Below are 17,734 nucleotides of genomic sequence, written 5' to 3' on the forward strand. Positions count from 1 at the left end.
AGGCATAGGCAACAAGGGTGGTTATAGTGCCTGGGTGGGCACAAAAGACCCCCAACCATATCCCAATCTTGCCTAGGGTAGCAGAAAGGCTAAAGCTATGCCTGTGCAGGAATTAAATAACATTGTGAAAATATATTCAGTGTTATTCATAAATTATCTTCAACAATGAACTGCACACAAAGTACATTAACATGAAAATAAATATAATGAAATGCAATGGCTCACTTTATCAAATCTATAATGCATGCTTGAAGGAAACTGACCACTGAACTGATTACATGATTTAGTACAGTATATCATATCATGTATTTGCAATGAGGAAAACGCAGAATAGCATCATCACTGTCAAACACATCACCACGATAACTGCAAAAGAAACAACGATATACTTTCAAACCAAAATTCCAACGTGAGGTTAACTGTCACATTTATGGAATATCAAAGTGCATACTCACTTTATTATGGATGATGTCAACACGGTTATTGTGTAGTTGTACCTGCAGTGTCAGTTCAACTGTACTGACAAATAGGTTCGTTGCAGTGATCATGCATATCGTGATTCCAGTTGTAAACGCATAATTACTTAGCAAACTGCCGTCCATATAGGTGCCGATCTCTTGATGAAACGACGACTACACGCACACGCATTGTTGCAGTTGTGCAGGGCGCTCGAGGTTATCTGATCCTCCACACACAACACGCACGGGGAGGGAACACGCTGATTCAGTGTGTGTGAAGTCAACAACTTGCGTCCAATTCCTGGCTGAAACCTAGGCGATGCCTAGGTGATGTTGGTCGAACAAGCATTGGTATGCGGGATAAGGATGAATACTCAGTGTGCGTATTTGGTAGATTGACAAATAGCCTACGGACTACTGCTAGTAATACCCCCTCCCCCCGGCTTTCGCCCAGTCATTCCGTATGTCCCCCGGGGGGCGGGGGTGATTCAATCGAAGTTGGGAGACTTGGCAAGTTTCAGTAAAACTGAGGGGGCGGGTCCGGAGGCAAATGTGAAGGCCGTGATTCGCTAATCAGAGGATTTTCACTTGTCATTTATCTGCAGTCGTGGGTCTGGTTTACGCTGCTCGTCCGGCCCTCCTGACGGTAAGGTTCTTGTGGAATCTAATGGTCTCTGCATTTTGACTGAAGCCCAAATACCTTCAGTCTGAAGGCAGGGCGCAGGGAAGGAAGAACGGAAGGGCCTGGACCGGCCGCACGAGGAAAGATTTGCTTTTCACTTATGGCTGCATAGAACAGATTTAACACATTTTTTGGGATTGTGGAAGGGACTGAATTTTGTTTAAAGTTTCCCGTTTTTTGTCACTGTCGTTGGCGCCGATCATGGAGATGCAAATGTGGTCCACGAGGTGGAAAACGAAAAGGTGGCTTTTGGATTCCGCTTTAACTACAATCATCACCTTTACTTTCCTTCTGCAGGCTGCCAATGTCAGAGCAGGTAAGACACGTAAGGGAAAAGCACAAATATTTGTTAATAGCCTGCTAGACATTTTAAGTCAGCCCCAGGGCATCCTGACTTTAGTCTATTGATACAGCTGCTGCTGTTATGATAAACGTTTAATTGACACACAGCTGAAGTTCTGGAGTCGATTATAACTCACGCTAATGTGCCCAATATTTCCAAAGCGCAAGGCATCTCTCAGGGATGGGCAGACCCTTCAGATGAGTAATTCTAATAAGCGGTCCGTTTAACACAACAGGCTGTTTAACCCAATGAAACACAGGTACTGGCATTAACATAAAATGTGTATACAAAGTCACTGTGTGATTTTGATCTAATTCTGAGCTCCATAGCCTACAATTTTAGCTATATTTTTACGATACCGCAGCGTTGTGTTTCACTTTATTCACAAAACGTCTAAGTAGGATATTCTGCTGGCTACACATTTAATTAAATTGATAGGCAGAATTTCAAGTCATCCTGCAGTGTGACCGGACTTTAGTTAACAGTGGACTTTTCAGACTGATGTTTGTAGGCTAGGTTACACGTTTGGTACGTGGCACTACGTATTGATGGAGCCAAACTCAAAATGTGTGAAGTTTCTGCACTACTGCTTTAAATATATTGAACCTTGTACAGCATTGAATCATTTTTTCGCGTATGGTCCGTTAGGTGAGTTTGGACACGGTTAGCAATGATTTGGGGCTCTCACCCTCACCGTTTGCTAGAAATAAATATGCAGATCTGGGGTTTCCTTGGTTTTTTGCGTTTTACGTATCCACCAATAATAATCGAACGTGCGTGTATATAACAATGGTTTGTGTATCATATTGGCCTTATTACATATTTATCTTTTAATGTATTTGTTCTCATTTAATTTAATAAGAGCTTAATTAAAAACGTAACGTTGGATGTGTTTATGAATATTCAAATAGTATTATTTATTTCTGACAATAGACTACATATGGGTAACCTATTTACTCATAAAGCTGTTGCATATCAACAATCGTTCAGGCTAAGGACCTGATTCTAAATTAGCGCATCTACCCCGCAAAGGTCATGCCTATACGATGGTGACGACAAGACCGAATTTTCCAAGTCACAAAATTTGGGTGAGGTGCGGTTTGTGGGGAAAGATTTATTTGAACGTGATGTACTCCTCCCCCACGCTGTTACGCACGTAGCCAATGTATGAGACCAGTGATTTTGACAGTGAGCCTATTTGATTTCATTGATGTTATGTCATTTTTACTTTTGAAAAACATCCTTTCGTCGTCCAATTATTTTAGATGAGTGTGTGATCCCCTGTACGCATTGAGTTATGGAAATATGTTGCATAGGCCTATGCGGCACCTGGGCGGTATGTGAGCGATAGATTCCTGAGGTACTTTCAGTGGCCAGAAGGAATACCCTTTCACCACACTACCCCGGTTCTCACTGAAGACTAGAAGGGGGCTTCACAGGCAGTTATTTCAGGAAATTTACTGCCTTAGGTTGCATCGTTTCCATCATAATTTATATCTGTTAATTTATCAAACATTGTTAAATGTATTGAACAAAATAATGCTGAGTTAACGATTAACTATATCAATTCTCATTGCAATTTTATTTTCCCACCTGTGTAGCTCCAAAGGCTTGAGTAGTGCATGTGTCTTAGTCATCAAATAATTAGAGGAATACCAAAATATCACAAAGTTACAATTTTGTAGTGTGCTTATATATTTTCATTTTACAATGTTGATACTTTAGCAGATGTGTTTCAGTAGTGTCCATATTGTGGGCCTACATTATTGGTTGAATATATATACAAAGAATGCATTATGTATTTATTTACCTTCTGTATAGTCTACCCTTGGAGAAATGAAGGAACTTTGGTGCTATTTTATTTTATTTCAATTATACTATTTGCCCTCGCTGAATTGCAGCAACTGTAGAAAACATGTTCGTACCCTATCCCACTAATTCTTTATGGCAATAGTTGTGTTTGTGATATTTTCCCAATCTTCGTACAAACAAAAAACATCAGATTATGCTGTTTAGATGCAGTTTGATCTGAAGAAACAATAGTGGTTGTTTCAGTTCAGCATTGCCATTTATAGCAGCAAAATCATTCTAAGCTATGGTGAAGATATTTATTAGAAGATTCTGTCCATCAGAGCTTTTGCAAGGAAAACTACATATTTTGGGTTACTGGAACTCCAAATTATATTGTTTACGAAGTGACTTCATAGTACAAATACAACTTTATGTCACTGCAGAAAGTACTTCATGAGTACTTCAATAAATGCTGAATGTAGTTCAGTCAATTCAATCCAAGGGCTACTGATCTTCTGTTGTGTGTTTCATAAGTGTGTGGTGTTTAGATACCATAATTGCATGATGCACTCTTTTGCAGTTCTTTTACAGGCCCTCATAACTATTTGTGTCTTATATTGGCAACTTTATGTGAAATGTCCATGATAACCAACAGCCCATTGATGCTATCCCTGGATTGGCTCTCAAATTATAGGGCACCAAAAATACATTTAAAACCCAATAATTTGCAGAATCACTAAAGGCATCTTATGGCATCTTATGAGAAACACAGAAAGACTTCGGTGTAAGGGCTCTTTGTCTAGGCTCTGAGAGCAGTACTTTTCTCTGCTCTCTGAAGAGTGGCATTCTAACTGAACAGATTGTCTGAGTCTCAGGGACCAGGAGGTGAATAGGTTTAATTTTTCCGTCCCCCCAGAATTGTTCAAAAAACAGTAAAGAAGTAATGCATATTTTTTGTTCTGCGTGTTCGATTCCTTGTGATGCTGCCGACTCCTCCGTCAGCTGACTCAGGTGTTGACGTGTGTGTTAACTTCCTGGGTTGCGTCATCTAGTTTAATATTGCCTGTAATGTCTGCTTGTTAACATGAGAGGAATTCAATCAGGCATCAAGATGCACTATGCAAATATATATACGGACACCCAACTGCCCCCCCCCCCCCCCCCCCCCCCCATCCACCTCCTACTCACCGCTTGTGGGTAACCAATAGCTGGCAGCCAACATGGAAGCTTCTGTGTGCTTGAAACGTTTCCTTTTTTTTTTTTTTTTTAAGAATATCTCCTTCCTGGCTGTAAAATGTAGGGTTTCCCCTCAGAGGTGTATGAATTGGAATCCATTTCAACAATGACCAGGGGAGTGCAACAGGGCTGATCAATTAAAACATGTTTTATTGGCAACTGTGCATGCTTTTTTGAGTTTTAATGGATCTTAGATATTGGTGTTCTTTGCACTTCAATGAGGGGTGCGAAGTGTGATCGTTGGGGCTGGGGAGGTGTGGGTTTGTAGTGCAGTTGAGATGGGGGGGGGGGGGGGCTTACCCTAGCCAAGTCGGCACATCTGGAATATATGAGCCTGGAGGTATGCAGTATGCAGAAAGGAGTTCTGAGGCTCACAAAGAGATCCTTAGTTCAGTTTTCTTTTTTCTTTTTTGTGAACCGGTAGCAATGTAGTTTTGCAATATACAACTAGAGCAAGTAGTCAGAAACAATTTCCTCTCTTCTTTTCCATGAATGTTACAAGTTATTCCGTCTCAACTTCACCTATAGCTTTCAAAACCTTGGAAAAGTGTTTGACTGGAAGTACCAAGCATTTATGAAACTAGGGACATTAAGTTTTGTGATAGGCACTGTGCATCAAATACTTCCTATTGAATTAATTTGTCAAAGTTCCAAATTGTTACATAGTAGGCCTACATGAAAATGGACAATTTACAACAGGTGAAGTCTTTTTCATAAAAATGACTGGGAACTCTTTGGAAGGTGTTTGGGGATGACTCACAATATAATTTTGAGCTCTGTGGCACTGCAATTTGGAAGTATTTAGCGAGAGCATTTATACAGCCATTTAAATCAGATTAGAAGACGTTGAATCAGATGGCAAAGCCAGAAATGGCCATGTGGATTTGAGATCTCTGGGAATGTCGAAGGGCCCCCGGCACATGGTAAACACTGGAAACCCAGGGAGTGGGGGCAAATTCAGGCAGTCTTAGAGTCTTAATGCGTTCAAGATGCTCAGAGCTTCACCTGGGTACCACATCAGACCGGAAACTGCAAGCTCAGCATTTCCTGCTGATGTCAACCTATCCAGCCAGTCTATTTCAGTAAATAGTAGCGAGCCTATATTTAATCCCTAGTAAAAGTACAGGAATATACATTTCATAGTAATGGATTGCTTTTTCATGACAGTTTCATGTCCTCAAAATGCTTTACAATGAAGGGTTACACTTACCTCAACCATCACCTATTCAAAGTAACTAACTTCAAAGATGTTTGTTTGGACCTTACTGCACTGGGAATGAGAAATATGGCTGATTGCAGGATACTGCTAATTGACAAACCAATAAAATGTTATATGCATTTATGTAGGCTCTATTTTTTGTCTAATAAAGAATGAAGACAGTGTTTTAGTTGGATGAGATTCATGTTGGATCAGGTCATTCATTTTTGTGTTGCTGATCCATAACATTATTTTCCAAAACTTCCATTAAGTTTCCATTAAAACACAAGGTTACAGTCTGCTTATCCAAGGTGAAGCTGGAATTTCCCTGGTAATGTGCATACAGTGGAGGTAGATTAGACATTATCTATAAAATCCTAGTACGAAGTACGCTAAGGCACATTCTAAATAAGATAGCTTACAAAAACAGTATTTTTAGACTTTTCAAAACATTTCTATAAACCATGCTTAGAAAAAGAAACACTTCTTTCTTAGAGAAAGAAGCACTTGTTTGTTGTATGTGGATTTTTGTATTTTTGAATCGTTTAAGAAAAACACTCATACTGCAGATGTCTGCTCAAAGGATTAGTGAGTCTGTCATGTAGTGTGGTGAATTTGGCCTGGAATATGTACATAGCCTATTCTGCGGGAACATCCTGTGCTTTTTTTCTCCATTATTAGAGACCGGATAGTTAGATGTATGATATGTTTTAAGAAAGGCTTCATTATTGTCTGTCGAAGGCACTTTCCCAAGGGTTCTTCTTGTGTTGAGTGAGATCAAACAGGAAAAGTACTATGCAAATTAAATCAGATAGCAAGGAACAGAGAACTCTGCTTATCATTGGAAAAAAACATCCAGAAATGCGGCTTGCATTTTTGGCAAACCACAGGCACATTGTTTGGCTTTGAAAGGGCAATTTCCTGTTCATCAACAGCCCATTGGTTGAACATCAGTCACTAAGCACCTCATTGGTTGGACCAGGAGGATAGGACAAACAATTGGTTGCCTCCATTAATTAATAATTAAACACAATTTGGTCAAGAGAGGCTTTGAGTGAAGCATTTGGGGTGGTTGCTGAGTGGATGGATGGCTAGTATTGGTTCAGTGCCACTATTTGGTGGTTGGGGTTAAACTGTAGCAGCAATATTTCTAACGTGTGTGTGTCGGGGGAGGGGCCTTGGCAGCATGGGAGTTACTAGTGTTACTAGTACTAGTTTTACTCTTCCACTGGAGAAGAAACAATAGTGGTTGTTTCAGTTCAGCATTGCCATTTAAAGCAGCAAAATCATTCTAAGCTATGGTGAAGATATTTATTAGAAGATTCTGTCCATCAGAGCTTTTGCAAGGAAAACTACATATTTTGGGTTACTGGAACTCCAAATTATGTTGTTTACGAAGTGACTTCATAGTGCAATGTAAGTAGGTCAACCATTGCTTGCTTTTCTGTGGATGTGCAGATTCTGTCTCAGTTCTTGAGATGGTTTTCACCATGTTCCCCATGCACCACATACAGTATTTGGATATAATTTTGTATTATTTTAGAAAATGTATGCTAACTGCATTGCTTTATTGCAATATTAACATAGTCATCTGTAATTAGTTTGTCACTAAGCGCAAGTTCTGAGGTCATGAGTAGCTTGGCCTCACAACACAGATTTAGGGCTTCCTCTGAATGACGCAGTTGTGTGAAACGGCCATTTTCCATAGTGTGAGTCAGTGGGCCATTGCTGCTCCTGGGGGGAGCTTCAAAGTCAAAAACTGTGGGGCTTTGGAATCTGATCTGGATGGATTGTGGTAGCCATGCCGTCTCCCTGTGGCCTCATCTCTCAGACCTGTCCTGGTCATGAGATCATGCCATGCGCTTTACATCCATAATTTTTAAATAAAACATAAAACATAAAAAAACTAAATAAAACATTAAGGTTAAGTTTTTGTCGTAGTTGTATTGAGTTTCTACCAATGGATTATTACGGGATAACTTCCAAGGTATTTTAACAACATTTATTTCTCACCCAGCCTGTTGTTTTACCCTACGTGTTCTTGTGTCTGTCTTTTTTAACTTAGCTGTGACCATATTGCCCCTTGGGAACAATAACGATGTATGGAATTGTAATTGAATTATTGGGCCATTATCATGTCATTGAAAAAACAATTTCTGTGATAAATTAAAAACCATGGTTCTGGACAGGTGGTGATCTTAAAGAATCATGTTACAAATCAGGGAATTCTAGGAAAAGAGGAAGTGTATTACCTTTGTCTAACTATGATACATTTGCTTTGAACTTTCAACAATACATTATTAATTGGTATGTACTCTTCAGGAATATAAATATTTAAGTTTGGGTCACAATGATATTGAATTGGGGGCCATATTGGATTTAGATTTTTCATATGCCACTTTTTACTTAGGGACCTGTAACTATGGTAATGTCACAAGTAAAAAAGACGAAATGTCTTCTCCTGGGCAGATCAACCCCTCTGTATAGGAAAACTTGCTATGCAAAACATTGTGGCAGCAGTATGCAAATTAACTTGCATGTTAGCATAGTTAGCATATTCTCGATGCTTTGATATAAAAGGACGAAGTGCGGAATAGACAAATCTAACCAAAATAAAATGTCGCTTCTCATTATTAAATAAAAAAATTCTGAATGGTAACAAATGTGAGCTAAATATAAATTCCAAAAAACATGTTTGCTATGAATAGGCCATATGAATAATATGAATAAGTCATAGCTTAGAACTTTGTTTATTTGACCTGTTTTTACATTACATTTACATTTATTGTTTTATTAGAAGATTTGGCGCATAGCGTAGCCTACTTCGGAGAGGGCGCATCTTCAAAGACCGAGCTGATATCTTTGTTGGTTCCAACCATAGGCCATATAAAAATGGTTCTGACTGCCCAGACACCTTCTTCTGAGTTTGGTAAAACAAAAATTTTGACATTTGACATTAAACTGGAGACAAGGTGATACAATTGTAGGTGAGACATTGTTGTCACTGTCCTGTGCCAGTCCCCAAGAAGCTGAGGATGGAAAGCACCGTTCCATAGTACATGGAACTTGAGACAGAGTTTACAACAACAGCAATCATCTTCCCAGGCTTTAGCCTGACATTCCATCCCTGTTTTACTCAGTGTGTATACAGCTCCTAGTACCATATTTTACACCGTTCGTTTTTATTCCAGTCCAATGTGGCACATACATAGTTTATGTAGCCTATATAAACAAAGATAGGCTAATTAGCAACAAACTATGGTTAGATGTTAGTTTGGCACATTGAAATCGGCTACTTATCAGAAGCTCCATCAGCGATCAAACATATTTTTCAATGTTGTCTTTAGACAGTCAGTTACTGTGGGTCATAGATGTAGCTCATGTTTCTCCACCAGGACAATCAGGTTTCTCTCATTCATTTTTGAACAAAATAAACAATGAACAATAATGGCAAACAACTGTTAGCTCCTAAATACATTTTAATATACATTACAAAGTAGCTGCAGCACACACAGTCATGTAATGAGCATCTGTCTAGAGTCTTAAGTCTAGAATTGTAGCATTGGGTATTTATGGTTATGACTGCTTCGCCCCCTTAATTGCTGCTTGCAGCTATTTCTTTTTATATTTCTCATGATTCACACATTGATGCCAGAAATCATTCATCGGATCATATTGAAGTTAAGGACTAAGTATTTTATGTTCAAAGTTGAGGGCCTAGGGCCGATACAGATGTAGATGGAATGAAGGCAACTGTGGCAAAATAACAGTAATTAATTTGATCTTTGGGAGTGGCATTGTATCAAGGGGAGAATAGTTTACAGGAGTGTAATGTTTTTAGTCCTATAGTTTGTCAAAGCTGAATGTATCAGGTACATGAGGTTTATTCAGCCAAATTTGAAATAAGGTATGTAATTCCCAGAGAAGTATCTGTCTATCCAGACTCTTTGACTTGTGTTGCATTTTCTAAATATTTGCTGTAGTTCACCCTGGTAAAGCAGACCATATGGGTCCTTCACCTTGTGGCCTCATTTACATTAAAAAACTGCAAAAACTCTTTCCAAATATAATCCTGAGGTTGAGCAGGAATATTCACAGGGTTTATTTTCTGCAAGGTTCCATCAACCTAGTTTACTTCTACCAAAGTACACCAACATTTTGTATTTTCAATATAACATCTGGTTTGCAACTTACTAGCGTAAAGCAGCTTTGAAATTCATGGTTGGGATATTAACTGGTGTAAAAAATCTTAAAATACGTAAAATACACCCTGTTAATATCTCAACCATGAATTCCAAAGCTGTTATGTGCTTTAATAAAGTTAGATGCTAACAACCAACTGCTGTTAAACTACAAATGTTTAAACTACAAATGTTGCAGAAAATAGGCATTGCTGTTTTTTTTAATATAAATTTCTGGCACTTTGAGGCCATAAGCTGAAGGAACCATATGGTCTATTTTACCAGGGTGAACTACAGCAAACACTGTATATAGAAAACGCGACAAATTTCAGCAAAACTATCTTGATGGACAGATACTGCTGTGGGTAGGTGGTTGCATGCCTTAATTTAATTTTTTGGGTGAACTGTCCCTTTAAGTGGTAAAGCTTGTTTTTCCTCTGTGAACTGCAAACCCCAAAAGTCATGCGACATGTGCTGTTTGAGTCTTATCCCAGGCCATTTGTATATTTCTTTCATGGGTTTATGCTCAGGATGACCAATTATCCCAGCTGCATGCCTCTTTTGATGCCATTGCTCTGGGCACTCCGGAAGCAATTACACAAAATACAACATTACACATGTAACATTGCTGTCAATAGCTTGTTCAAAAAGAACATTTTTACACATTCCTTTTCTGCAGCTGGATCTTATCTTGAATCAAATCTATCACCTTCTAGTTCATCCTAGCATGGTTCAGTGGATCTACACCACTCTGCTGCCCACAGCTTTATACACTCCCAGAAAAATCTTATTACATCTTTTGAGTCATTTATGGATTTATGGATCCCCCTACTGTGGATGTGAAGTGTGAAAGATCCCACACAGAGAACCATTTGCCTGACAAAGAGCCTTTGAACTAGATAGGCTTCCTCCATGAAATCACATGGATCCTTTTGAAACCAGCATTTCTGAGAGTGTATGGAGAAAATAAAGCTCTGTACACCCAGATTTTACCATAGTGTAGTTGCCACATTTTTATGTTTAATATTATATAGACATTAAGAAATTGGATTTATAATTTCAATAACATTTCTTGTGTATAGTAAATATACCACGTGTTCTATTTCTACATTAAGACATTTTATAATACTAGAGGTAGCCTACTATGTTTTGCGTTTAGCTCATTGCAGTGGTACTGTAATGACTGATGGGTCTTCAGCAGACTCTGTAAGGACCAGATTTTCTATGTGGTTTGCCCAATTTAGTGCTGTATATCTCAACATTAAGTACTGTCCCTTTGCTCTTTTCTCTCACAGCAGATCCAGTGGATGTGCTTAAAGTATTAGAATTTCACCAATCTCCTGAAGGGGTCAAGAAAACGACAGGGTTTTGCAAAAATAGAAAAGCATCACAGCCAGACACAGCCTTCAGAGTGGGAAAGCAGGCACAGATCAGTGCCCCAACCAAGCAGCTGTTCCCAGGTAAGCAATGCCATTCTTGCCTTGACTTTGTTCTTAGCTTGGTACATTGGCCCTGTTCTGTTGCTGGTGAAATAATTTACAGGAGGGATTCATGTCAGTTATGCCCAACTAAGTCTCCTTGACTGGGAATGTTCACAGAGAGAACTCCTAAATAACCCATATAAAACAATAACCTAATAACTCAACTGAGTTGGGAGTAGGAGGTAAAGTAAAGTTTAATAACTAAAGGTTACAGTACCGAGGTGACAACAGTCCAGAATTCCCTGTCATTGAAACTTAGTTTGACTTAATTTATCTGCTTGCAGACTCCCCTTTCCCTCAGCCTAGTGTTTCAGTGCAGTTTCCTAGAACTATAAAATTGGCAGAGAATGCAGAATACAGCTGAGTTCTCTTTTCTCTTTTTCTTCCCTTCTTTCCTGAATGCACAATGAGTCATAACTTTAGGGATACAGTGCCCAGCCCTTGATGTCAGAAATGGTCTGATATTTGTATTGTTTTTGGAGTGAGTTCATCAGAAGAGTCAAAAAGGGTCTTTGATAATGTTTTCATTGGGCTGGCTACTGTCTGAAGCTACTTATTACTTTCCGGCAAACAGTTTTTACAATAAACACGTTACAGGGTAAATAAGGAAGTTGCTCATTACTTGAAAAATGCACCCTTGCTCATCCTGTGTTAGGCAATGCAAAGATAAGTTTTGCAATAATGTTTCAAGAATGTCCTTGTGCAAAAAATTTACTTGGCAATCTTTCAGTTATGCATAATATTTGAACATTTTATTTGAACAAATTATTTTATCAGAGCTAATCTTGTTAATTTTTAATATAGTAAATGTGTCTACAAGAAATAAATATTTTCAGATATTTTTCTCCTATGTTATGTTGGCATATACACTCTGTGAGCATTTTATTAGGTAAACCTGTACACCATGTTAATTAAAATATTTAATTGGCAGATGTGGTCAAGAGGTTCAGCTGTTTTTCAGGCCAAATGTCAGAATGGGGAAGAAATGTGATCTAAGTGACTTTGATCATGGGATGAGTGTTGGTGCCAGACAGGGTGGCTTGAGTATCTCAGAAACTGCTGATCTCCTGGGATTTTCATGCAAAACAGTCTCTAGAGTTCGCAGAGAATGGTTCGAAAAACAAAAAAACATCCAGTGAGCAGCAGTTCTGCATGCAGAAATGCCTTGTTAATGAGAGACGTCAGAGGAGAGAGGAGGTCAGACTGGTCGAAGCTAACAGGAAGGTGACAGGAACACAAATTACCACGCATTACAACAGTGGTATGCAGAAGAGCATCTCTGATCATACGATGCGTCAAACCTCTACTGTAGGCTACAGCAGTCTAATAAGTCTAAAAAATAAGTCTAATAAATACCTCATAGTGCTCACAGAGTGTATGTTTATATATAAGGACAGGAAATATTGTCAGAGTTGTTAGTGTGCTTGCTAATTTAATAACAGGTCTTGTATTTATGGCCTGGCTGTGTACGCACAATTACTGAAAGAAGAGTGTTATGAAATGAATTTTTTTTGTGTTACTCCAAATTGGCACGTCTGTGCAGGAAAATTTAAATGCTGTATTATGGGAGATTAAATGAACAATTCCACTTCTGTGAGTTTTGGCAGAACATAGTTTCCCTAAAACCCTATGCCTTTAAGACTGGAAACTTTAGTAACTAATAGGTTTTCATCAGTAAATGAAAAAAACCCTTTCTTTTTAGCATAGCTTTTGGATGAATAGTCTGAGGAATATTTCCTCTACAATATTTTTACTTCATTTTTATTTCTTTGGGAACCATAAATTGTTATTTATAACATCTGTTACAATTACTGGTAGACCCAGTGAATGTATTGTTTTAAAACTAAAGAAGCTAAAAGAAGATGACATGGTAAAAGCATTTGTCTTCTTTTAAACCATGGCCAATACCCTGGTCTGTACTTTGATTTTGGATTAAAAATGTGTTACTGATAGTTACTTGGCTGGAGGTATGAGGAAGTCAATCAAAGCAGAATGGACAACAGCAGTATTCCATAAAATACTTACAGTAATTGACCTTTTTCCATCCATTACAAAATTGAATAAATCAGTTTTGTGATCCATATAGATTTCTGTATCATGGGAATAACACTTTTGCAGATGTTCACAGTTAAGAAAAGAAACAGGTCAGCTGTAATATGTGTTTATCAGCCTCAGGTTTCAAACTTTTCAGAAGACACACCAAAAGATGTGATTAACTCCCTGAGCTTGAGACCTCCAGGTCTCCAGGTAACTAATCACACTTTTGCACTCAGAAGGTGACATCATCTTACAGCAGTGGCTCCCGAACCATGATGTTACTCAACCATGATTACTCAAATTTGAATTGAACAATAAATTGCGCACAAATTCAAAAGCCAGTAATTGCAACACAAATTACATGGTTTCTTGTGTGTGAATTGGTTGCTCTCGTCTCAGGAGGTGTGTTCCCTGAGGATTTTTCCATTCTCATGACCATCAAGCCCAAAGCTGGGATGCAGTCCTTCCTGTTGTCAGTCTACAATGAGCAAGGCATTCAGCAGCTTGGAGTGGAGGTGGGACGATCTCCCGTCTTCCTGTACGAAGACCAACACGGGAAACCGGCCTCCGAGGACTACCCCTTGTTCCAGACCCTCAACCTCGCCGATGGAAAGTAAGTAAAGCTTGGTCCAGTCCACATACAGTGGGGTGCAAAGATTTGGGAACCCCTGGTTTAAATGTCTGTTACAATGAATCTGTATGTGATCGAAAGCAAACCTGAAATCAAAATGGGGTTAAACATGAGACCTTTCTGCATATTTAGCAAGATTTATTTTTTTATGTATTATTTATAATATTTATTTATATCTATTTTTTACTGTTTATAAATAATTTAAAAATAACAGTTTGGGGACCATTTTGGATTATTCTTTGCTGCTTTTTAAAAAGATAAAGATGATACTAAGGCCCAGACCCAGGTGATTTACTCATTAGGGCTTCACTGAGTCAGGTGAGTATAATTTTATTCTGAAGTAACTCCATGCCTTCTAAAGTATCTAACTGCAGTGGCTGTCTGGAGTTAACAATCATGGATTCCTCTAGTTGTCCAAGGATTTCAGAATGAAGATGGTTCATTTCCACTAAGAATTAGAACAAAAACTCTCAATTTTTCAAACTACCTATTCCCACTGTATTAGAAAATAGAAGAAAAATAGAAGAGTTGAAGTCAAGGCAAGATCTGGAAGACTAAGAAACATTTCACATAGAATGGCCCAAGACCTGGTGAGGAATTCTCAGAAGAACCCTCACATCACTGCAAAAGAGCTGCAAAAAAAGAGTAGCAAACACAGGTCTAGCTGTTCACATGACAACAATACAACGTTCTTTAAACCTACATGGCAGAGTTGCCAGAAAGAACGACCTCAACACAAAATTAAGTGTCTGAAATATGCAAAGGAAAACACTGAGAAGCCTGAAGCCTTTTGGAACAATGTGCTTTGGACTGACAAACCAAAATTGAACTTTTTGGCCACCACCAAAGACAGTATGTTTGGAGAAAAAAGGGATGAAGCCTTTGTAGAAAGGAAATATTGTGCGAGTGGAAAGAAGAATGGATTCCACCAAATATCAAGAAATTCTAGAGGCTCATTTTCAAAGGTCAGTAAAGTCATTGAAGTTTCAGAGAGATTGGGTATTCCAGCAAGACAGTGATCCAAATAGATGATACTTTGAAATACCTGTAGGAAAGTGTGGGTGAGGGTTTTGGAATGGCTACCACAGTCCCCAGATTTCCAGAATATCATTGAAAATCTGTGAAGAGATCTCAAACATGCCAGAAAGAATATTGTACCATGACGATGTCAGGTTTGCTTTTCTTCAGTTAGATATTAATTGTAAAATGCTTTTTGACCTCGGGGTGCCCAAGGTTTTGCACACTAATGTAGCTCAGTAGGTTGAACTTGTAATAGGATCACTACATCCATAAGATGCTTTCCCTAAGTTGTCATTATAGTGATAGGAGAGCAAGTCTTGCAAACCACCCTTGTGGAAAGTGCCATCAATCACAGATTTGTTTATATTACTATCTTGGCCCAGATACATTTGTTCATAACTTTGAAATGGAATTACATGTAGTTTCTTTGACAAGCACATGTTTAGCAAGTTAATTTTGCCAAGTGCGGCGATCTTGTCAGTGTACCTGGGGCAGTTAAAAGCAAGATTTATTATATTTTCTTTACAAACACAGTAAATAATAATAAAAGTCACAGAAAGAAAGTCACAGAATATAAGTAAAAGATTAAAGACAATAGTTGATGCAGGCCTGCATGTGTCCAGAAACTAACACTTGCAACTGACAGACAAAGTCAAACACAGAGGTTGATTGGACACAGGCTTAAGATTCAGTCAGAGAGTTGTTGGTAACTTAAGATATCCCATTGTGGGCATCCATGAGCATTCAGTTCCATCATATCATACAGTATAAGTTGCAGGGCACAATAGAATCCTTAGAGGCTTACATGCTGCAAGATCACATAATGTGCCATCTATTCCAAACATATGTGGCAAGAAAGTTGTGAGGCTGTACTTGAAGGAGACAAATACAAAGACAAAAGTATTATAGCACACAGGCCTCATCACCTCAGCAAAGCAATCTCCACTCTGTTCAAAAGAGAAAGGGAATTTGAACCCTGATTGCTTCAGCCAATCAGACTTCATGCTTCTCAGAGTCTTGTTTCCTGTTAGTTGAAACCATTGGGCTTGGAAACCCTGGATTCCTTAGTAATAACAGCAGCTTAGCAATAAAAACCGGAAGTCTGGAGGCAGGGAGGAACAAAGAGACTGCTTTATAGTGTTTTTGTCAGTATTCATGGCCTCTTTTCATCATGGATGTTTTGGGCTGAACTTTCAGATTAAAAAAAATATTATGGCTAGGCTAGATTAGACTGTATTATTTAGAGTTCCATTAACTAAAATGATGAAGAATGTTTGGAAATGGCTCTGCTTTTGTCATTGAGTTTCTAACAGAACTCATGAAAATGACAAGCAAAAATCACAATACATCTGCCTGGTCCTTTTTAATCCGCATTATTTGGATTTGGCTGTGCTACTCTGCTCTGGTTTCACCACACACAGCATACACTGCAGCTGTGCATCTGCTCTTCTGCCATGACTCTTTGATTTTCCACTCTACACCCAAACAGTGAGTACAGGAGAGCTTGCACCTCTCGACTAGAAGAAAGGTATCAATGTTGATTGAATCCTGCCCTTGCAATAGAAGACTAATGGTATCATCAATGGATACCAAAACATATTTATAGTGACTCTTGTCACCAAAAAGAAACAAAATGAATTGAATTGTTTTTCATCGAAAATAAAAGTACTATAACATAACATTATAGGTCACCATATCTGTATATTTCTCAATATTTTTTTCTCAAATAGAAATAATGGCAATGTGTGTGTGTGTGTGTGTGTGTGTGTGACTTGTCTTTAACCATTTACTGTATGGTGTTCCGATTGTATCTGGATGAGGGAACCATCATATTTAAATCTCTTAGACAGTTGTGTTTTAACTTGGCAACCCATTTATGTGTGACTACACAATTCAATTTTATCTCAGAAAGTTATTTACAATGCTTTAGAGGTTACTGTACAGTCATTCCCCAAAGTACTATATGACTCTGATTTCATTTATATTTGTTTAATAATTTAGTAAACTGTCAATTAGAATGTCGCTCATTAGTCAGATCTTAGTTTAATTTGAAACAAGTGTGGTGCTTTACTGGCAAACATAATGCCTGTTATTGTCCTGCAGGAAAAGGATGTGAATGAAAAGTCATGCTTCAGACTAAAGAGGCAGTTCACTCCAACAACAGAGGAATATGTTTTCTTTTAAAGGCACCATGTCAGCTCTGTGTAAATCACAAGTATTTTACCTACTTAGTACTTACTTCATTTTTAAGATAGGGAGGTAGGGATTGTTCCTTATTTTGTAATTGTTTATTATTTGTCAAGATCTGAAAATGTGCTTTGTTGAACACACTTAGCCCAGACCCAGTCCATGGCATTTACACATCCTAGAAGTGTGGAATGTCCAACCAAACATTTTCCTTGTGTTTCTCAATGAACCACTAAATGTATGTACATTTGAGGCATTATTTTCAAAATTAAATGTAAAACTATTGTGAGATATGGGGTCAAAGGAGTCCATGACTGTTGGTGGCCCTGTATTCTTCTTCTGTATTTTTCTTTTTTTTGTATAGTTCTGCTCAAAAGGCTTACTGGCACCCTTTCACCATGGTGTTTGCAGTGTCTGTCACAGTGACTAACCCAGAAGGAGGATTATATTGTGCATTTAACCAGTTTAACCCAGTATAAAAAGGTTTGA

The 17,734-nt window shown here is 38.4% G+C and overlaps 1 protein-coding gene across 3 annotated transcripts in view; it reads left to right on the forward strand.

Annotated features, from left to right (window-relative positions):
• Nucleotides 1–1,157: 1,157 nt before the first annotated feature.
• Nucleotides 1,158–17,734, forward strand: part of LOC133128659 (collagen alpha-1(XI) chain-like) — a 103,433-nt gene continuing 86,856 nt past the window's right edge. For all 3 annotated transcript variants that reach the window (XM_061242366.1, XM_061242367.1, XM_061242368.1), the window contains exons 1-3: nt 1,158–1,456; nt 11,185–11,349; nt 13,807–14,020. In XM_061242366.1, coding sequence (XP_061098350.1) covers nt 1,342–1,456; nt 11,185–11,349; nt 13,807–14,020 — 494 coding nt within the window. In that variant the 5' untranslated portion in view covers nt 1,158–1,341. The remainder of the gene's footprint in view (nt 1,457–11,184; nt 11,350–13,806; nt 14,021–17,734) is intronic.

This window comes from Conger conger, chromosome 5 (genome assembly GCF_963514075.1).
Source record: "Conger conger chromosome 5, fConCon1.1, whole genome shotgun sequence".
In the NCBI taxonomy this organism is placed as follows: domain Eukaryota; kingdom Metazoa; phylum Chordata; class Actinopteri; order Anguilliformes; family Congridae; genus Conger; species Conger conger.